At 52.2% G+C, this 21244-nt stretch overlaps 2 protein-coding genes and 1 pseudogene across 7 annotated transcripts; 2 read left to right on the top strand and 1 right to left on the bottom strand.

The window, feature by feature from the left end:
• The first annotated feature begins 2 nt into the window (after positions 1-2).
• STK16 (serine/threonine kinase 16) lies at positions 3-3526 on the top strand. 5 transcript variants are annotated; one of them, XM_047871342.1, is made up of 8 exons: positions 3-103; positions 460-649; positions 1238-1457; positions 1722-1855; positions 2026-2146; positions 2273-2368; positions 2793-2914; positions 3030-3526. In XM_047871342.1, exons 2-8 carry the CDS (start codon positions 564-566, stop codon positions 3166-3168), a joined length of 918 nt encoding a protein of 305 aa, XP_047727298.1. In that variant the 5' UTR covers positions 3-103; positions 460-563; the 3' UTR covers positions 3169-3526. The 5 variants fall into 5 exon arrangements, with proteins under 5 accessions (XP_047727298.1, XP_047727302.1, XP_047727299.1 ...); XM_047871343.1 differs by lacking the exon at positions 3-103 and adding an exon at positions 108-173; XM_047871344.1 differs by lacking the exon at positions 3-103 and adding an exon at positions 136-258.
• A 1450-nt stretch (positions 3527-4976) lies between these two features.
• LOC125172799 (tubulin alpha-4A chain) lies at positions 4977-9349 on the bottom strand. 2 transcript variants are annotated; one of them, XM_047871339.1, is made up of 4 exons: positions 8969-9349; positions 6717-6939; positions 6258-6406; positions 4977-6021 (listed from the first exon to the last, which is right to left on the bottom strand). In XM_047871339.1, exons 1-4 carry the CDS (start codon positions 9086-9088, stop codon positions 5050-5052), a joined length of 1464 nt encoding a protein of 487 aa, XP_047727295.1. In that variant the 5' UTR covers positions 9089-9349; the 3' UTR covers positions 4977-5049. The 2 variants fall into 2 exon arrangements, with proteins under 2 accessions (XP_047727295.1, XP_047727296.1); XM_047871340.1 differs by lacking the exon at positions 8969-9349 and adding an exon at positions 8742-8861.
• Positions 9350-16716: 7367 nt separating this feature from the next.
• LOC125173782 (tubulin alpha-1D chain-like) lies at positions 16717-20998 on the top strand (annotated as a pseudogene).
• The last annotated feature ends 246 nt before the right edge of the window (positions 20999-21244 follow it).

The raw sequence follows: 21244 nt of genomic DNA, 5'->3' as shown, positions 1-21244 counted from the left end.
TACGCCCAGCGGTTGCTAGGCTACCGCGGGCCGTTACGCCGGCGCGGAATGATGACGTACTCACTTCTTCCGGTCTCCCGCGTCTCTCTCCAGCCCGAGCCAGGTCAGTGGGGATCCGGGGCTGACTCTCCCCGGGCTCTGCGCGCCGAGGCCGGGGGTGGGCCCTTCTGGAGGTGGGCTGGGCCCTCGCACCCCCCGGAACTACCCTCTGCCCTGCCGTGGCGGCCCGATGGCCGTGGGAGCGGGGGCCTCTCCAAGGTGGGCTGGGGTTGGAAGAAGCGGCCTGGTAGTCGCTGTGTGGCCGGAGGCTTTAAGGCACCTGACTCCAACCTTCTTGGAGTTGGCGTCGCCAGGACCCGTTTTCTCTACGTTCCGGGACCTGGGCCCCAGCTCTCCTGGTACTTCAGGGGTCGTCTGGATTGTCCCTGACCCACGACTCTGCCGTTTTTTTCCTTCCAGCATGATCCGCTGGGCCCCCAGCGCATCCCCTGGAGGAGCCCACTCAACCTGGACGAAGCCTTCGGCAGCCTCAGACCGCCCTTGAGGAGGATGACTGAGACACTATGGGCCACGCGCTGTGTGTCTGCTCTCGGGGAACTGTCATCATTGACAATAAGCGCTACCTCTTCATCCAGAAACTGGGGGAGGGGTGAGTGTTTGGAAATCACTTAGCTAGTAGTCCCCAGCGTTATGGCGATTGAAGGACAGCAGTCTGCACAAGATAGGGACATAGAAGTATCCTCTTAACATATCCTTTAGGTCACCTGTCAGAGCCTAGCGACACGATAGTCAAAACTGGATTCTGGAGCCAGGCCTCCTGGATCCGCCTTGTGTGACCTTGAAAACCTATGGTTTCTTCATCTGCTTAATGGAGATAATTTTTTTTTTTTTTTTGGTCACTGATGGAGTTGTAAGAATTAAATGAGATAATGCATATAAAACATCTCACCCAGTGACTGGTTCACAGCACTTGATAAATGTTGAGTGTTACTCATTTAATATTTATGGAGCGTTTGTCATGTGCAGAGCACTGCCTTATGATCAAAGCACCTCAGAGATTACTGTGTTCCTGCTCTTGAGCCCAAAGTGTAAAATCGTCACACTCCTCTTGAAGCCACATCTTGGGAGGGTTTTTGCCAACTGGGAAAGATACCCCCCCCCCCACTTCTTCCCTCCAGGGAATCCCTAGCAGTATGGGAGATGACCGTGGTCCTTCACTGACCCCTTTGGCCCACAGTGGGTTCAGCTATGTGGACCTAGTGGAGGGGTTACACGATGGACACTTCTACGCCCTGAAGCGGATCCTGTGTCACGAGCAGCAGGATCGGGAGGAGGCCCAACGAGAAGCAGACATGCATCGCCTCTTCCATCACCCCAACGTCCTTCGCCTTGTGGCTTATTGTCTGAAAGAGCGGGGCACCAAACATGAAGCCTGGCTGCTGCTACCCTTCTTCAAGGTCAGAAAGTCTCCTGGCAATGGAGGGGCTTGCAACAAAGCCATCTACCAAGGGCTGTGTGAGTAGTCAAGCATGTTAGGAAGCAGACGTCATGTCCTGGGTTTGACCACTTCAGATTTGGGGTTTAGAGGAACCCAGGTGGGAATGTGAGGTGTATAGTGCGTGCAGTGAAAGAGTTGATAGGCTGTGACACAGGGAAGGGATCAGGGTCCGGGATCAGAGGCTCAGAAAACATCTCCAACTGTGGGAAAACTTGTGTTGCAGAGGGGTACGCTGTGGAATGAGATAGAAAGGCTGAAGGACAAAGGCAACTTCTTGACTGAAGATCAAATCCTTCAGCTGCTGCTCGGTATCTGCAGAGGCCTTGAGGCCATTCATGCCAGAGGTTATGCCCACAGGTCAGTGGGAGGGCCGTGCGTATTTACGGGGCAGAAAGGAAGAGCCTCCCCAAGAGGATCAAGAGGTCTCTGCTCTCCTCCCAAGGAACAATCCCCATGATTCTTTTGCCCTCAGGGATTCCAGCCTCCCTGTCCAGGGATGCTCATGGGCCATTTCTACTTCCCTACAGGGACCTGAAGCCTACCAATATCTTGCTTGGAGATGAGGGGCAACCGGTTTTAATGGACTTGGGCTCCATGAATCAAGCTTGCATCCATGTGGAGGGCTCCCGCCAGGCTCTGGCCCTGCAGGTAACAGAGCGTCCGGCTCCTTTGCCCTCCTGTTCCCCATCCGCAACTTCTTCTGGTGTGTGCCCCAATTTGGTCACATGACTATGACCTGTGCCCCACTTTTGAGTTGTGGGGCCACTGTTCCAGGATTGGGCAGCCCAGAGATGCACCATCTCCTACCGGGCCCCGGAGCTCTTCTCTGTGCAGAGCCACTGTGTCATCGATGAGCGGACCGATGTCTGGGTGAGGAACATGTGGGCGGGAGTATGGCGGGGAGAGGAATGCTACTCTGTACCTGCTGTCAAGTAGAGAGGCAGGTCTTTGTTTTCGAGTGCATGGGGCCCCAGGAACTGTATGTGTCCCCATCCCCCTCGACTTCCTTCCTGGGAGCTGTCACTGACACCGTACTCAGTTGCTCAGGAAGTGGTATAATCCCGCTCTTTGAACAGAGTGAGTACAGCTAAATGTCAGGCCTGAAGGCAGTGGCTAAACGAGGGGTACAGAAGCCTCCAGCTACCTGGTGATTTCTCTGGACCCTGGTTTGGTGTCATGTGGCTGAGGTCAGCATAATCTTTTTAGCTTATGCAGTCACATTTCACTACAGAATTAAGAGGAGAGGTATCCCCCCCATTGGTCCCCTGTCAAAGAATAACCAAGTTGTGCTCAGTCCCTAGGCTGTGTGCTATATGCCATGATGTTTGGGGAGGGCCCATATGACATGGTGTTCCAGAAGGGTGACAGTGTGGCCCTTGCCGTGCAGAACCAACTAAGCATCCCGCACAGTCCCAGGTAAGCAATAAAAGGGCCACCAAACATTTCAGACTGCTCCCAGACATTAGTGGAGTTGGAACCTTCGCACAGGGAACGAGGACTGTCTGGTCACCCTGTCCGCCTCCTTCCACAGGCATTCTTCAGCACTGCGGCAGCTCTTGGCCTCCATGATGACTGTAGACCCCCAGCAGCGTCCTCCCATTCATCTCCTTCTCAGTCAGCTGGAGGCACTGCAACCCCCGGCTTTGGGCCAGCACACCACCCAAATCTGAACAAACCAGTGGCCATGTTGAGGTGGCCCCCGGGCCTTGGAAGGAGGATCCCATCCCCTTATTAGAATCTCCACGTGTTCTCTCCAGGACTGCTGTCTTGCAGTTGGGGGCAGGTGGGTGGGGACAGTCAACTCAGTCTTCTGTCTCTGCTTCTGCTCGCTTATCTCAAAGAGCAACAACTGAACAGGGGGACAGACTGAGTTGCGGTGGACAGGGTTGGGGAATGGGGAAAGGGAAACTGATAGAATCGAGACAGGTTCTGAGCAGGACTGCTGAGCTTACATCATGGTCTGCCTCCACATCTGGGAGCAAAAGAATGTATAAAAAGAAGAATAAAGTGAAAGCAGCTTGGTGTGGATCTTAGTCTCATTGTTCCTGGAGTGAGAAGAGGTGCCAGGGGCCCAAGGTCTGGCTGCCGTTTCCAAGGGAACAGACTGGGAAGAGACACTGGTGTAGCGAAGGGTGGTGGGACTTCGTTATTCCACGTGAGGAGGCAGGTATCCTTACCTTACATCTGGCTAGCCAGGAGCGGGCAGTTCTCCTAGCTTGCCTTGGTCAAACACTTAAACCTGTTCTGGATTGAGCTGGCCTCTGTGCTAAGAACTGGGACCAGGGCTTCCTAGAAGCACACTCAATTCTTTCCTTCATTCCCAGGAGTGGGTAGCTGAGTCAAAGCAGCCCAGCCGGTTTGCCAGGCAAGGGCTCCTGGGTGGAGACATCTGAGGAAGCTTTGGGACAACAACATAACAGGTCTCCCAGCCTCAGCCTGGGGGCAAGGGGAGTGGAGGTGGCAGCCTTGTGGCCCACAGTTTCTCCCAGATGGTTCTAGCTCACACATGGTTAATGATTAATGAGGCCACTTGGTGTGGCAGTATCCAGCTGCCACTTCCTGTCTACTCTGCTGAGTAAACAGGGGCCCTGCCTTTGCTAGGCTGAACTGTTCCCTAGGGAAGGGCACTGCGTCCCTGAATCACCAGGGAGGGGAAGGCAAGGGCAGGGCTGGCATCTCCTGCTCCTGAGATTGAAGCTTCTTTTCTCCCTCCCCCCCATGCTCACCCCCATGTGCTGACGTCGATGTGGGTCCTGGGGTGCCTATTAGCAATGCTGGAATTTTCTCCAGGGCCCTGGCAGGAGGCTCCCCCCAGCTAGCATAGAGGCTGAGGCCAGAAAGAGAGCACAAACAGAGAAGAGATGACCTGACTTTTAATGGCACAGCCCTAGGCCCCAGCAATGCAGCAAGAGAGACACTCAGCTGTGCAAAGCTGCTTGGAGGTGCAGTGACACAACTCAAGGAGATCGCCCTTGTCCCCTCCCATCCCCCAAGCTTATGACTAGGCTCCGTGCCCAGGAATTGTGGGCCAGCCCAGCCCCACTCCCAAGCCCTCATCACGCATGGAGGTGCCCGGGCCAAGCTTCCAGAGTCAGTGAATGCAGAAGCAGCAGGAAGAATAGGGTAGCAGTCTAACTCAAATACAGAAACTGCTGGACTTAAACTTCTACTTGGAAAGGAAGTGAGAACTCGTATCTTTTCAACAGCTTGTGGCTGGACAGACAGGTCCGGGATTCAGTCCTTTCCTCTCTACTCTCCTGGGCGCCCCTGGGATCTTACATCAAGGTCCCTGAGGTCACGTTTCCTGGGCCTGGCAAGGACCCCTTGGCAGATCTCACCTTCAGCCATGGAAGGGAAAGGGGTCATGGGCAGCAAAGAATGAGGGCGGCAGCAGAAGCAGTGAAGCAGTGGCAGTGGCAGCAGCAGCAGCACAGAGAGGAAGGCAGCAGAAGCTCAAGCACTCACAGAGGGGACAAGAAACCGTGCAAGGAGACTGTTTATTTCGAAAGGATTTTGCAATAAACATAGTGAATGGGCTCCAGGCAGCTGTTCTATTCTTCTCCCTCATCCTCGTCCTCATAGGAGTCGATGCCCACCTCCTCGTAATCCTTCTCCAGGGCAGCCATATCCTCCCGGGCCTCAGAGAACTCCCCCTCCTCCATGCCCTCGCCCACGTACCAGTGCACAAAGGCCCTCTTGGCATACATCAGGTCGAACTTGTGGTCCAGGCGGGCCCAGGCCTCGGCGATGGCGGTCGTGTTGCTCAGCATGCACACGGCGCGCTGCACCTTGGCCAGGTCACCCCCGGGCACCACGGTAGGTGGCTGGTAGTTGATACCAACCTTGAAGCCCGTGGGGCACCAGTCCACGAACTGAATGCTGCGCTTGGTCTTGATGGCGGCGATGGCGGCGTTGACGTCCTTGGGCACCACGTCTCCGCGGTACAGCAGGCAGCAGGCCATGTACTTGCCGTGACGGGGATCGCACTTCACCATCTGGTTGGCAGGCTCGAAGCAGGCATTGGTGATCTCTGCCACGGACAGCTGCTCGTGGTAGGCCTTCTCTGCAGAGATGACCGGCGCATAGGTGGCCAGGGGGAAGTGGATGCGAGGGTAGGGCACCAGGTTGGTCTGGAACTCCGTCAGGTCCACGTTGAGGGCCCCGTCGAAGCGCAGGGAAGCCGTGATGGACGAGACGATCTGGCTGATGAGCCGGTTGAGGTTGGTGTAGGTGGGGCGCTCGATGTCCAGGTTGCGGCGGCAGATGTCATAGATGGCCTCGTTGTCCACCATGAAGGCACAGTCCGAGTGCTCCAGGGTGGTGTGGGTGGTCAGGATGGAGTTGTAGGGCTCCACCACGGCCGTGGACACCTGGGGGGCGGGGTAGATGGAGAACTCCAGCTTGGATTTCTTGCCGTAGTCAACCGAGAGCCGCTCCATCAGGAGTGAGGTGAAGCCTGAGCCGGTGCCCCCTCCGAAGCTGTGGAACACCAGGAAGCCCTGAAGTCCTGTGCACTGGTCAGACTGAAAGGCAGGAAAGAGAAACAGCAATGTAGGTGGGCGAGGGGCCTGAGAAACTCTACCTTCTGGCTCCACAAAAGCCTAAAATCTCTCAGGAGTCAGGGCAGAGACCCAGAGTCTGGAACATGCTCTGGAACACACACAATTAGAGACGACCCCCTGAAATGGATCCTGAAAAAAGACGTCCCTGACCATTAGCATCGTCTGAAAGCTCCCTCCCTTCCATCCCAAATTCTCACCAGCTTGCGGATCCGGTCCAGTACGGGGTCAATGATCTCCTTGCCAATGGTATAGTGACCACGGGCATAGTTGTTGGCGGCATCCTCCTTCCCAGTGATGAGCTGCTCTGGGTGGAAGAGCTGCCGGTATGGGCCATTTCGGATCTCATCTGGAAGGGCACAAACACATCGTTAGGGCACAAACCACAAGGCTGTGCTCAGCAGGGACCTCCCTCCCCCAGCGTGGTAGCTGCGGTCAGATGTATGGAAAAGCTCATCCTTCTGTAAGCCTGTGATACCAGCCTGTGAGAGAAACCCACACCCACCACCCAGCCTGGCCTGCAATCAGCCCACCTTCAGCTTGAGAGATGGCACAAAGAGTTTGCAGGGCCAGGAAAGCCAGGCCTAGACACCATCTCGCCAGAGAGAAGCTTAGAGTCCCTCTCTGCTCCCCTCAATTCCACCCCATCTTCCTCTCACCAATCACAGTGGGCTCCAGATCCACAAACACTGCCCGTGGCACATGCTTTCCAGCACCGGTTTCACAGAAGAAGGTGGTAAAGGAGTCGTCCCCTCCACCGATGGTCTTGTCACTGGGCATCTGCCCATCAGGCTGAATCCCATGTTCCAGGCAGTAGAGCTCCCAACAGGCATTGCCCATCTGGACACCTGCTTGCCCCACATGAACTGAGATGCATTCACGCTGAGGTATAAAGAGAGGGAACACAGCATAAGCCCCACATCTACAGCCCTCACCTCATGAGCTTCTCTCCCACCCTATCACCTACCAGCCAGGATGCTTCGGTTGGCCAAAGTGGACGCCTGGGGCTGGGCAGAGGTGGGAAGAGGCTGGCAGCCTGCCCAGGCTGCCCCACATAGGACTTAACAACTGGAGGCACCCAGTAGGGCAAACCAATCCCTTCAGTCTACTTCCCTGTGAGGACCTTGTCAAGTAAGAGCTGTGGCTCCACATGACCCTGCCACACTCAGAAGACCCTCAGGGAGGACAGAGAGGGTAAGTGCACACGAAAAGCAGGCAGATACTGCAATGACTCTGAGACAAGGACAAGCGACTTTTCAGCCATTTTCAGATTCATACTCCCAAAGCTACCTTTCTCAAGAGCCTGAGAAAGGACAGGTTTTCCAGGGCCATGAGTTTATAGCTAGAAGCCCCCCAACTTGACTAATTCTTTGAGGATGAGCAGCTGGAATTTCATATAACCCTCTCCCCCTTTCTTTCCTGTGGGCTGCAGAGGTGTCTCAGCCCTCGAGTCTGGCATCAACTGACCACACTGACCATCAGGGTGTCCTCTCCAACACCTTTAAATCCCATCTGGCTCTGGAGATCAATCCCAGCTGGCTCCTCTCCCCACCTCCACCCCCACACTCTGGGTGTCTTCACCACCTTCACCCACCGCGCAGCCCTCACGGAAATAGCAGAGGGTGCAGATGGCAGGCGCGGGCAAAAAGGGTTGTGGGCACTGGGGCACCGGCTGCCTTAGGCTCATCCCTGCCAGTCTGAAATTAACCCCTAAAGAGCCAAAGTGGTGCGGCGCAGGGCCCGCGCAGCCTCCCTTCCCAACACCGAAATGGCGGGGTGACGGTTTCCAAACACCCAGAAAAGGAAGCGGAACCTGCGGTGAGGCCCCAGAGGTAACCCGCCTTGCCCTGCGCAGGGTGAGCGCCATCCTGCACCCCCGGTCCCGCAATCGCCCCCCCTTCTAGATTCTTTCCAGTTACATCCCAGCCGAAAGCGAAGATTGGATTTCGGCCCCCGTTCCCGGGCTATAAATACCACCCCCCTACACACACCTCTTTCCCCTCCCCCCAACCTGGCCTGGGCCCGCGCTCTCGCTCAGCGCCAGCTGTCTCTGCCCGTCCGTTCACTGGGCTCGGGCAGGAGAGGGGCCGACTCGCCTCATGAGGCTGAACCCCATTCCTGCCACCCCTCCTGGCTCAGAAGCGGGGTGCTGAGTCACGGGGGGGGGGAGGGCTGTGGGTAGGAGGGATGCACACACAGTCGGAGGAAAAGGGGATGCTGAACCAAGTAATCTGACCCCCTACCACCTTCTTGTGCTAAGCACGTGTTCGCTCAGTTCCGGGGAGCGGGGGTCGCGGTGGGGGGAGGCCAGGGGCGGAGGGCAGCCCAGGGGGCCTCTCTCATCCGCGGAAAGGACGGGGAGCGGGACTGCGACTCCCCCCCAGGAGGGTTAGGGCACAAATGCTTGGTGGAGCAGGAGGCGATTTCCAGAAGGGCTCCTCTCAGCCTCTCGGCTAGCGAAGAATCCCACTCCACTCCACCCCTCTTCCCCAGCCTCCAAAAGTGGACAGCACGACTCGGTCAAAGTCACCAAGACAGTGGGGGTGGGGGAATGCACGAACCCTCGCACCTCCTCGAGCCCCGGAACGCCGGATGGAGGGTCCGGAGCATTCCGGGAGGGAGGGCCCCCAAGGAGGAGAAGGGCAATAAGGGGACTGGCGCGATCCCGGCGGGGCCGCACTCACCATGGTGAGTCCGGGCGGTGGGTCTCACGTAGAGTCCGGGTGACGGGTCTCGGTGAGAACTGCGCTAGCTGCAGTGCCGCACCGCTCTTATAGGCGGGGGGCGGGGCCCGCGCACTGCGCTCACCCACTAGGGCTGTGCGGCCCGGAGGCCACGCCCCCGAAGGGTAGGCGGCCTCGAGGGGTGGGGCCAGGGAGGGTCCCCTCCCCCTTCCCCGTCTTGGTCTCACCTGTCTCGCGTGGGTTAGGAGTGGCGACCCGGGCTTTAACCCTTCGCTCCAGGTCTTGAGCCGACACTCTGGGCTCCGGATCTCCGCTGCAGGGACGCAGGGCATGGTGCCAGGGCGCATCTCGCCAGCACCTGAGTCATGCGGGCGCCCATCGCCCAGGTGTCCTGACTTAGGCCGGGTGCTGTACAGGCTGTCCTTGCGAGGTGGCTGCAGCCAGACTTCGCCCGTGCCCTCCCCGCCCCGCCTCCCCGGAGGCTCCGGCCAGTCCCGGGGGAACCCTTTGCAGCTGCACACGGCCTGCTGGTCCTCGGCCTGGACGGCTGGCCTTCGCCAACGCCCGTGGGCGGCCGAGGACCAAGAGCTGCACAGCCTGAGCCCCAGGGTGCGGATCCCTTAGAGTACCCCACGGAGCCAACCCCCGCAGCCTGCCTGCGAGGGCCGACCCCAGGAATCTGCCGCGGCTCGCCGGCTGGCCGCCGGTCTGTGGCCCCGTCATCAGCGCCGTCACTATTAGTGAGCCCTCGCCACCGCCACCTGCCCGCTTCCCTGCGGCCAGAACCGCCGGAGCTCTGGACTGAAGCCTTCAGGACGTGGATTCCTGTCCTGACTGCCCTGTGTGACCTTGGGCAGGTGACCTCACCTCACCGAGTCCTTGGCGTATTCATCGGCGAAAAGGAGACGCTGATTCCGCACTGACGGCGTTATTGTGAGGAATCAAAATGTTTGTTGACTCTGAAGAGGAAAAAAGAAAATGGAGATTTTGATATCGCGCCTGATTTCGACTTTCCCATCTTCTCCTGTTCCTAGGCCATGGCCAGGATCTGTGACTTGCGTCTTAACGCCTTTAACGCTCAGGCAGAGGCCTCCACGGAAGCTATTCCTTCTTCCCCCATTCCATCTCCATTTCTTGCGGGAATGGGCTTTGCGATCTACTTCTGCTTTCCCTTACATGCCATACGTTCTCTAGCTGTCTCCCTTCACTGGGGAAATCATCAGGAAATGTCCCCTGTGCCCATTGGAATGTCCAGAAGGAACCTGCCTCTCAGGCTAGTCGTTTGGAAGAGGTTGACCTGCCTCACCTACCACAGTGTTTCCTTAGGGCCAGAGCTGTCTGACGGGACAGCACAGCAGGATGAAAAACTAGCAATGGCAACTTCCTACCTACAAAATAGCTAATTGGCACCTTACTTAGGAAAAGCATGGAAGGGAACACAGTGAAGTATGACCAGGTCTCTTTTCCCAATAGACTTGCCACCAAGACTCATTCATAAAAGTGAAAAGTGGCAAGGGCATATAGTGAGGCTGCTTTGAGAAACCGGCTCATTGTCTCTACGGAGACCCTTGGTGATTACAGAACGTATGGTCTCCTTCAGACCTTCCCTGACCCTCCTTTACTCTTTTGCACCCCCACCCCAGCAGAGTGAGTATTGTAAAAGACCTGAGCTCTCTTAGGCAACACCCTAAACTTCTTTGACCTTCACGTTCAGGTTCTTCCTTTGTGAAACAGGGATAACAACCTCAGATCGTGAGGACCGACCAGATGAATTTAGGGATGTGTACATACACAGCAAAGTGCAGTGGAAACAGCTGTCTGGATTCTTAGAGCATCTTATTCATTTACTTTAGTGTGCATAGCATATCATGCTGCAGTTATTTGTGTACATGTCTGTCTTCCAGGTTGTAAACTCATTCCAGGTAAGGATTGTATCTTCTTTATTCATCTTTGTGTCCCTGGTGCCTAGGATGTCATGGGGGTAAGCATTTGTTAAATGTGTGTCAGAGGAGTTGCTTCACTTCAGAGATGGGAGTGAAACTAGGGTAGAATTCTTAAGAAGCCAGAAGTTTCAAACTGGCAGTCTGGAGGCCAAGTTCCCTCTCAGAATTGTTTTGTCTGGTCCTCACGGTGTTAATCCGCGCAGCATTTAGCATATGAGAAAAATCAGGAATTGTCTTTGTGTTGGAGCATCCCCAAGACCACCCCCATGTCAGGAGATTTACTAGAAGGACTCACAGGACTCAGGACATCAAGTTGTACTCCCAGCTAAGGTCAACGGCAGTGATGTAGGAAGGCTACACAGCTGGATTAGGAGGGGAAAAGACACAAGTGGAATCTGAAGGAACCTATACCCTCTCCCTCCCAGGAGGGCTCACGCAGCATGCTTTTTCTCCAAGATGAAAACGGAGCAACATTTTCCTGCAGTGTTTCTGCCCAAGGAAGCCTGTTAGAGACTCAGCAATCAAGGTTTATGGTGAGGGCTGGTCACAGAGACGCCTCTGCTTTGCACGTACCAAAATTCCAGACTCCTAGAAGGAAAGCAGTTGTTCAGTATCAGCCATGTTCTTTACACACTGTCTAGGCTCAGCGAACCATCCTGATCAGTTCATCATCGACTGGGAGCACTCTAAAGAGCCAAGTTGCCAGACACCAGCCAAAGCCAAGTTTACAAGTTACTTATTTGTTTATTACTTACTTACTGGGGCGGGGAGTGTGCAGAGAGAGAGAGGGAAAGCAAGAATCCCAAGCAGGCTCCTTGCTGACGCAGGGCTCGAACTCATGAACCGTGAAATCATGACCTGATGACCTGAGCCAAAGTTGAGAGTAGGTGGCTTAACCCACTGAGCCACTCAGATGCCCCACAAGCAGACCTTGCTAAGGAGCAGTCTCAACCTGCTGTGTTAACTCTTTCTGCACAGTCATATAAAAATCCAGATGTCTAGCTTATCTTGAAAAAAATTGGAAGATCTGGCTGTATCAGGCCTGCATTCCTATATAGCAACTGAGATAGGCAGAATAATAGTCCCCCAAAGATGTCCACATTGTAATACCTGGAACCTGTGACTATATTACCTTATGTAGCAAAGGACTGCAAATGTGATGAAGGTAAAGATCTTGAGATTATTCTAGATTTTCTGGGTGGGCCCAATATAATCACAAAGATCTTAAAAAAATTTTTTTTAATGTTTATTCATTTTTGAGAGACAGAGAGAGGCAGAGAATGAGTGGGGGAGGGGCAGAGAGAGAGGGAGAGATAGAATCAGAGGCAGGCTCCAGAAATGAGCTGTCAGCACAGAGCCCCGTGCAGGGCTTGAACTCACAGACTGTGACATCATGACCTGAGCTGAAGTCAGACACTTAACCAACTGAGCCACCCAGACGCCCTGTCACAAAGCTCTTTATAAGTGGAAGAGGGGGGTCAGAGTCAGGGAAGGAGAGGTCAGGATCACAGGTCACAGTGATGTGATTATTGGCTTTCAAGATGGAAGGAAGCCATGAGTCAAGGAATATGGGCAGCCTCTGGAACAAGGAAAAAGCAAGGAACAGATTCTCCTCTAGAATCTCTAGAAGGAGGGCAACTCTGCCAACACCTTTTTATACCTAAATAGGTTCTGGTATTAATTCCTGTGGGGGTGGGGATGGGGAGGGCTTCCCCATACAGCACCAAACAATTCTCAGACACCAGCAGGGTGCCTTAAGAATTCAACTCATTCTGGCACCATCTACCCAGAGATAGCATCTGATTCTACATGTAGAGGGTTTGGTCCTACACGACTGCACCTCCAATACCCTTGCTGTTAGCTGGGCTTCTGACCCACTGGCTATAAATTAGAGGTTTCCATGAGCTCCTCTTGGGTTCAATTAATTTTCTAGAATGGCTAACAGAGCTCAGAGAGACATTTCACTTACTGTATCATTCGTCTGTTATAAAAGGATATAAATCAGGAATGGCCAAATGAAGGAGATGCATAAGGCAAGGTATGGGGAAAAGACCAGGAGTTTCCATGCCCTTTCCAGGCATGCCACTCTCCCAGGACTTCCATGTGTTCACCAACCTGGAAGCTCTCCAAACCCCATCCCTTTGGATTTGTATGGAGGCTTCATTACATAAGCATGGTTGATGGAATCATTGACCATTGGTGTTTGCACTCAATCTCCAGCCCCTCTCTCCTCTGGGGAGGTGGAAAGGGGACTGAAAGTTCCAACTCTTTAACAAGTGGTTGGATCCCTGGCAACCAGCCCCCAACCTTAGGTGCTTTCCCCCAAAGTCGTCTCATTAGCATAGCAAAAGACACCTTTATCCCTCTGAACACTTAAGAAATTCCAAGGGTTTTAGGAGCTGTGAGTCAGGAATCCTAGACAAAGACCAAACATACATGAGGAATATATTTTGGTCATCTGAATAACCAGATATATATTTTTATAAATTACAATATTGCAATCCCCATAAGACCTATTTTGGACTTCTGATCTCCAGAACTGTAAGATAATACATTTGTATTATGTTAAGCTACTAAGTTTGTAGCAATTTGTTACAACAGCAGTAGGAAACAAGTAGGGCAACAAATGGAGCTGGGCGGGGCCACCTTCTTAGGATGGACAGCAAGCTGCTTCAAATCACCCAGTCCACCGTTTCCCATCATATGCTCAACTGTAACATATTTATGTTATCCTGACTCTTGTAGCAAGGAGTTTACAACCCCTGAGTAGGCCTTCTGGCAGGGAAAATGGAGAAGACAAGGCTGCCGGGAGAAATGTCCAAGGCATGTTAGTGGAATATAGATTCTGCTTCTGACTCTGTGTGTGTGTGTGTGTGTGTGTGTGTGTGTACACGTTCATGCACGCGTGCACATGACTGTGAGTGTGTACGTATCTCCTGAATTAGGGCCATAATGTCTGGGTGGGTGTACAGGTAATAATCCGTATTACTAGATTGAAAACTTAGACATTCACATACATGTACAGAATCCAACAGATGATACCAGGCACTTCATTTTTCCAGTTGAATCACCGCTTTGTCCATCTACCCTACAAAGGTGTCCAGCAGGCCACTCTCTCTTTGGATCTCTCTTCCTCTTCCCCTGCCCATTGTTAGGCCCATCTTTTCTAACCCCTTCCCAGAGTCTCACCTCCATCTTGGAGCAGTGCAGCAAGGTCCTCAAAGTTTAAAATATCTCTGCCAATTCCATCTGGAAAAGATGGAACTGAGCCTTAGTGCACATCCTTCCATTTTCTTCACACTGGAGCACCTATTGGCTGCCCACAGCACAATCTTTCCAAAGGGGATATCTCCATGTCTTCTCTCCTTTTCACTGTCCACTGGTTCACGTGCTTTACTGAGATGTTCTTGCCAAAATCCCTAGTAACTTCCAACTGACCAAAGCCAAAGGTCATGTTTCTACATCTTTCTCAGCCTCTCACCAGCGTTCAAGACCGTCGATCCTTCCTTTCTCCTTGAAGCACTTTCTTCTTGGCTTCAGTGACGTGCCCCTCTCCTGGTTTTTCCCTGGCCTGTCCTTCTTGATGGCCTCTGATGGCTTACCCCTAATGGGTGTTTCCCACAGCTCAGTCCCAGGCTGTCTCTTTTCTTCATTTGTTTTTCTTCCTGAAGGAGCAATTATTGAAGGTAGATGATGAGTATATGGGCTTTTATTATATTATCTCAACTTTCAGGTGTATTCGGGTGTCCTTAATAAAAAGTTACTGTAATATTTTAAGGCTATTGAAAAAGGAATAGAACTAGAGTATATACATTCCCAAACCATAGAGAAAGAATAGAATAGAAAAAATACCACCCATGAGCTGATAATTCTCAAATTTATACATTCATTTCAGACTCTGAATTTCAGACTCAGGTGCTTATTTATTTTATTTATTTATTTATTTATTTATTTATTATTATTATTATTATTTTTTTACATTACCACTTGAAAGCCTGTTAGACATCTCCAATGTAACTTACGTTGAATTTCAGACTCAGGTGCTTATTTGTTTTATTTTATTATTATTATTATTTTTTTACATTACCACTTGAAAGCCTGTTAGACATCTCCAACGGAACACATTCAAAGTAGAACTCTCGATGTCCTACCCTCACCCTGCTCCCTGCCAAACCTGCTTCTGTCCTAGGTTTTCAAGTCTTCTACCCACATGCTTAAGTTAAAAACCTAAATACTTGTTGAAGAAATTAAGATAGGGATTGCTTCTCATTTTATAACTCAGATACCTTAGTATAATTACAAATCTCAGTCTCTTCAGTCTGTTGTACCTAAGACCCTTTTCCCCGGCCTACCTTTAGGACAGTTTTCTTTCCAGAGTTGGTGACACTTATGTTGACTCTTGAGATGCCCAACTTTGAAAGCCAGTTGGGAAGTTGAAGTGCTCGACAAGAGAATTTGGGGCCCAGTGGGCCCTCTGGGCCCCAAGTGCCTCCTTCTGGATAATAATTCCTGAGGTCTATGCCTTCATGGATCAACCCAGAGTAGGCAGAGCTTGCTTACATTTGCAGTGTTGGCCGGCTGCGTCTTCTCTCTGGGGATCTTGGCCTCTTAATTCCAGGTGGCAGAGAGAAGACTGCAGTCCACAGCCAAAACCAGAGTTAGCTATCTTGATATTGTGTCACTCCCTGGCATACGGTGGTGAGAAGGACTCTGAAAAAGCCCCCACCTCAAAATAACTCCCCCACCGTTTGCCACAGTGACTGAAATTTCACACTGGCAACTGCTTCGTGGATAAAGTTGCAAGATAAAATGCTTTAATTCGCGAAATCTGGCATTCCTATTCTTGGCCATGGTTGCTAATTGAAAGAATGACTGCAGAAACACAGTGTGGTTTCCAGGCAGCATTAGAGTCCATTTGAGGTTAGTGGTCATACATTTGAAGTCTGGCTCTGGGTTTTTCTGCAGCCGCTGTTTAGCTGGGTCAGTACAGGCACAGAGTTGGTGAAGAACCAGGGTTGTGGTTTAGTCCAACGAGGATGCTGAAGCTGGGGGAGGTAAGGGAGCGCTCCTGCCTGACTGTGGAATTTAAGATGGAAAGGAAGGCAATAAAGACACAGGAGGGGGATGAGGGACAGTGAAAACTCTGCCTTGTGGAAAGGGAAGAAGCACTGAGCCTGAGTCACAGATGAATTTTAATTCCACCACTAATTAACCCCCATGTGACCTTGGGCAAGAGGGAAGAGGCTACGATTTCCTTTTCTTCATCAGGGGAATGCCCCCCCCCCCCTTACCTCGTAGAGCTGTGGAGGGACTCAAAGGAGATAAGGGGTGAAGCTACCTTAAGAGCCACAAAGCAGCATACAAAGGTGAGAGATTAGCATGTGTATTTCGTAAGTTCTGCCTGAGGCCATAGGGAGACTGGGGGGGGGGGGGGCGGGGGGGGGGAGGAATGAGGCCAGGCAAGGCCTGCAGCAACTTGTCTGGAATAGGAAGAGAGCCTGACAAGTAGCCCTGAGCCCCTGCTCCTCCTTTTGCTTTCCCTGGGGAGAACAACAGCATTTCTAAACCAAGCACTTAAGAAAGTTTGTCTTGTTTCATCCTTACAACACTACCTCTCCCCATTCTACAGATGGGAAAACTGAGGCGGAAGAAGATGTTAAATGCTAGAGATGGCCCTAAGACTGAGCTCTCCTTCCCTATGTCCTAAAACATTCCAAGTTTCCACCAGAAGGCCCTGAGGCTTGACCTCTGGCCCTAGGACTCATTATTTCTGGTTCAGTGCACTCTTTTTAGCCCCACCCACATTCCACTTCCTGCCTTCACCCACCCCAGGGGTGGCAGTGCTGCTAGAGCTCAGGGGGGTTGATTTCCTTATCCTCTCCCACCTGTGCCAGCCAGCTGAGCCACCAGGAAATGGGATTGTGTGACTGAGCAGCAGACTCTGTGTACCCAGGGGCCTGGGTACCTGTGTGGGGTGACCACCTGAACCCCTCCTCTGCTCACCCCCTCACCTTGCTGCCCTGTTTGAGCCCATGCCCAGCGCTTGGTAACCAAGTCAACAGACCTGCCCTCCTGGGGCCGTTTGTAACATACCCCCTGAGAGCCGACCAGAGACCATAAAGAAGCCGGTGCGTCTGGCAGTGGATCTCTCACAGACCCACGTCTGCTTCCTATCAAGCAGCAGACAGACAGACAACCCTAGCCAGCCCCCAGCCAGGCAGCATGGTGAGCAGGGGTAGGGGGCTGGGCATGCAAGTGAGGGTCCTAGTGGACCCAGGTGGGTGATGTGAGGTTCCCTTGGGAGTCTAAGTGTTTGCCTGGCCACAGTGTGGGGGCAGGTGAGGTGGAGAGAGGGAAAGAGACTTCCAGGTGTGAGTGTGGTCCCCCAGGTGTGTCGGTATGTGAGAGCACATGAAGGGTGGAGGACATGTCTCTAAGCCTCTCTTCAGGAGCTGGGCTGCTGCGGGGCTCCAAATTTAGGGGTAGGGAGTGTGAGGTAAGCAAGACTGGAGCAGAAAGTGTAGGCACTTTTCCAGAAACCTGAAGCATCACAGCAGATTCACTGTTGGCCTCTAATCCCACCTCGCAGCTCTTGGGACACATCCTCATGGCCCTGTTCATCTGATGCATCTGACCTGACCCCTCATTTCAGTAGAGAGAGTGAGGAGGAGGGGGGAAAGGGAGGGTGCTCCCACTTACGGAGAGCTGGCTGTACATGGGGCTTATTTGATATCTTTTGCCAGGGTCCCCAGCAGGAAGGGTAGAAGAAGAGTTAAGAGCATGGTTGGAGCCAAACTGTCCCCACTCTGAATGTTAGGGGTTTTGCTCATGACCTAGAGCTAGTCGCTTAACCTCCCTGAGAGTCAGTTTCCTTATGCGCAAAATGGCATAAAGATAGTACCTACCTACAGCGGTTGTTGTGCAAATTAAATGAGATAGTGTATGTTGAGCGCTTAGCACAGTGCCTGGCACATAATTAATGCTTAGCGTAGGGGGACTAAATGACATAGTGAAAAGGCTGCCGGGTAAGAGGTCGTACTGTTTTTACATTCAAGGAAAGGGCTTAGAGCAGCTGAAGAGAAGTAACTTGTCTGAGCTCATAGAGGGAAGGGGGTTTGACGCAAAGTCTATGGGATTCCAGGGATTGAGTTCTTTGTCCCAAACCTGTTGCCCCACAGTAAGGGGCGTCGTTCCCAGCATCTCAAGTAAAGGTCAGAGTTGCCTTGCGTGGGCCAGCAGTCAAGGGAGCCAAGACGGTGTCTGACTTTGTAGACAGAGCCTGGGCAGGCTCAAAGTTGCAGCAGCCGGTGCTGGCCTTGCCAGGGGATTGGTAAACCCTGTCAGCACCCCCTCCTGGATGTGCGGATTTCTGTGAGTCCTGTGTCCCTAAATCCCTACATCCCAGCTTAATTCATTACCTTCTCAGGGATTGGAGGATGGGAGTTGGTAGGGGACCCAACATGTATGGCGCCCCCCCCCCCGTATGTGTCATGCAATGAGCCAGCGAATTGTACGCGCATTTTTCATTTAATCCCCATAGTAATTCTAGGAGGGGGCTCTTATTACTGTCCCAATTCATGAGATAGGGGGACACCCACAGAGAGGTGAAGCTTCTTGCTCAAGGCAAGTAGAGAAGTAGTGATGATGTTTGGATTAATCCCAGTCATCTTAAAAATCATCAAAAGTTAAATCATATTTAAAAAGTCAGAGAACGGGCACCTGGGTGGCTCAGTCGGTTAAATGTCCGACTTCGGCTCAGGTCATGATCTCATAGTTTGTGAATTCAAGCCCCGCGTCAGGCTCTGTGCTGACAGCTCAGCGCCTGGAGTCTGCTTCAGATTCCATGTCTCCCTCATTCTCTGCCCCTCCCCTGCTCACGCTGTCTCTCTCAAAAATGAATTTTTTAAAAAAGTCAGAGAAGTATTAAATTTATGGATAAAGCATCCTCATTAAAAATTATGAAATATTCCAGATACTCAGGACGGCAGAAAAAATAATAAATACCTGTAACCCGGCCTAAGAAATAGAATCTCTCTCTAAACTGCATTCACCTCCCTCTTCTACCAGAGAGAACCATTATTCCAAATTTAGTGTTAATATTTCCTCTTGCTTTCTTTATTTTTGTAATACACACATACTACGAGAATATACAGCAAAGTGTACATTTATCTGTAAATGATGCACGGTATTGTTTTATGCATTAAAGGTTTTTATCAATAGTATCCGCTTGTATGATTCTTCCTTACTTTGCTTTTCTTTTCTGGTAAGAAATTTTTTGATAAGATTCTTTCTCCAAATTTTTCTCCAAAAGAGATGTGGCACATTAGGCTTCTACCAACAGTTTAAGGGTTCCCATTTCTCCACATCCTCCACATGGTTCGGCCTTAAAGCTTGGGTGAATCTGATGGATGTGCTCATTTTGTTTTTTTGTTTTGTTTTTGTTTTTGTTTTTGTTTTTTTTACAGAGAGAGACAGAGCATGAACGGGGAAGGGTCAGAGAGAGGGAGACACAGAATCTGAAACAGGCTCCAGGCTCCGAGCCGTCAGCACAGAGCCTGACGCGGGGCTCGAACTCACGGACCGCAAGATCATGACCTGAGCCGAAGTCGGCCGCCCAACCTACTGAGCCACCCAGGCACCCCCTCATTTTGTTTTTAAGGCCTGTGGTAATTACTTCTCAAGCAGAGCATGAAGGTATACTCTGGTATCCCACCTGCCACACTGTTATGTATCTGTTAGTGTATGAAACTCTCCCTTCCCTGGACAGTGTGCTACTGAGGGCCAGTGTATTAGATGCCATGCGTCTCCAGTGTCAGCCTAGCGTCAGGAACATACTAGAGGCCCAAATGTTTGATGGAGTGAGAGGGTCAAACCTTCTTGATTCTCATGAGGCTCCCCAGGAAGGGCAGTGACCTTTTGGATTTCTGGGACCAAGCACCTTATCCCAGTCCTGCTTTGGGGGCCAAGAGTTCTTTGACCACCAGCCTAGAATCATGTGGGAAAGACCTTTTCCCCAGCCCCACTCCACTCCAGAACGGCGCACACCCAAGAGAGGAAAGGACAGCACACCCCCTTCCGTTTCAGGACCACTTTTCCCTTCCTTGCTGGCCTTTCTAGCTGTAACACGATTCTAGAGTTCTTCCTGCTTTCAACACCTCCCCCTGGCCTCTGATCCCTGAAACCTCTGATCTTGTTTCTCTCACCAAGGGTCCTTAATTTCTTTCTGAACATGGGTGGATTGACTATCATGCTCTGCCAGACTCATCTGACCCCTCTCAACACTCCTCACGATGCTTAGTCACTGAGCAAGAAAGACTATATAATCTTGGAACTGCCCACATCTGCTTCCTTTGTGGGTTTTGGCCCCCAGCCCCCTGAGCCACTGCCTGTTGATCCTCAAAGCCATCAGTAAAGGCTTAGACACGGGAGGTGGGGCAAGGAGAGCAGAGTCCAGGAACCTTTGTTCTCAGCCAGAGAACCACTCAAGAAAGGATTGCAGGTGGGAACTGTATCCAGGCATGGCAGGTTTCTCTCTGCTAAGAGTGTTCTCTGCCCTTTGCCCGTTCAGCGTGAGTGCATTTCAGTCCATGTGGGGGCAGGCTGGCGTGCAGATTGGCAATGCCTGCTGGGAGCTCTACTGCCTGGAGCATGGGATCCAACCAGATGGGCAGACGCCCAGTGACAAGACCATCGGTGGAGGGGCTGACTCCTTCAACGCCTTCTTTAGTGAAACTGGGGCTGGAAAGCACGTGCCCCAGGGAAGTGTTCATGGATCTGGAGCCCACTGTGATTGGTGAGTGATGATCAGTCCCTGCCACATATGTCACCTTGTCCTGGGTACCACAGCGAGTCCTCCGAAACTGGAGCACTAGAATTTGTAGTTCCCAGCTGCAGCAGCCAATTAAACTACAGATCTGCTGCCACTCAGCTCCAGAGTCTCAAGGTCACTCCACATCCCTCACATCCTTTTCCTTTTTAATGAAGAATACTAAAAGTCAAGGGCAATAGCAGCAGCCTGAATGGGGCTCCTCTAGGGTAGGCCTTGGGGCCTAGTGACCCGGCCCCTTCTGGGAACTTTGGGGAGCCAGGTTGCAAGGGAAGGAGGGGTGTCCAAAACTCTGCCCATTACAGACGAGGTTCAGATGGGCACATACCGCCAGCTCTTCCATCCAGAGCAGCTCATCACCGGCAAGGAAAACACTGCCAATAGCTATGCCCGAGGTCACTAACATCACTGGAAAAGAGCTCATTGACCTGGTACCGGACCGAATTCGGAAGCCAGTGAGTGAAGGGCTTAGGGCTGGATTTCTGTAGTGAAGGGATCTGAACACCAGACAGGAAGAGGAGCTTCAGCCCTTGAGAGAGCTTCCTCCATGAGTTTTAAAGATGCAGGATCAGGACCAGTGAGGAGGGGCATTCCACTCTGATCAGGGGAAACAGGGTGTAGGCTCCAGACTAAAGCCAGATGTCCTCTTTACCTCCTATGGCAACTGGTCCAGGCTGGGCAGAGTGGCCACCAAAGGCAAACATGTCCACGGGCTGCCTGGCCAAGCTATGGAG

This window comes from Prionailurus viverrinus, chromosome C1 (genome assembly GCF_022837055.1).
Source record: "Prionailurus viverrinus isolate Anna chromosome C1, UM_Priviv_1.0, whole genome shotgun sequence".
Classification (NCBI taxonomy): Eukaryota; Metazoa; Chordata; class Mammalia; order Carnivora; family Felidae; genus Prionailurus; species Prionailurus viverrinus.
The sequence above is the reverse complement of the archived record's forward strand: the minus strand, read 5'-3'. Positions and strand labels throughout refer to the sequence as shown.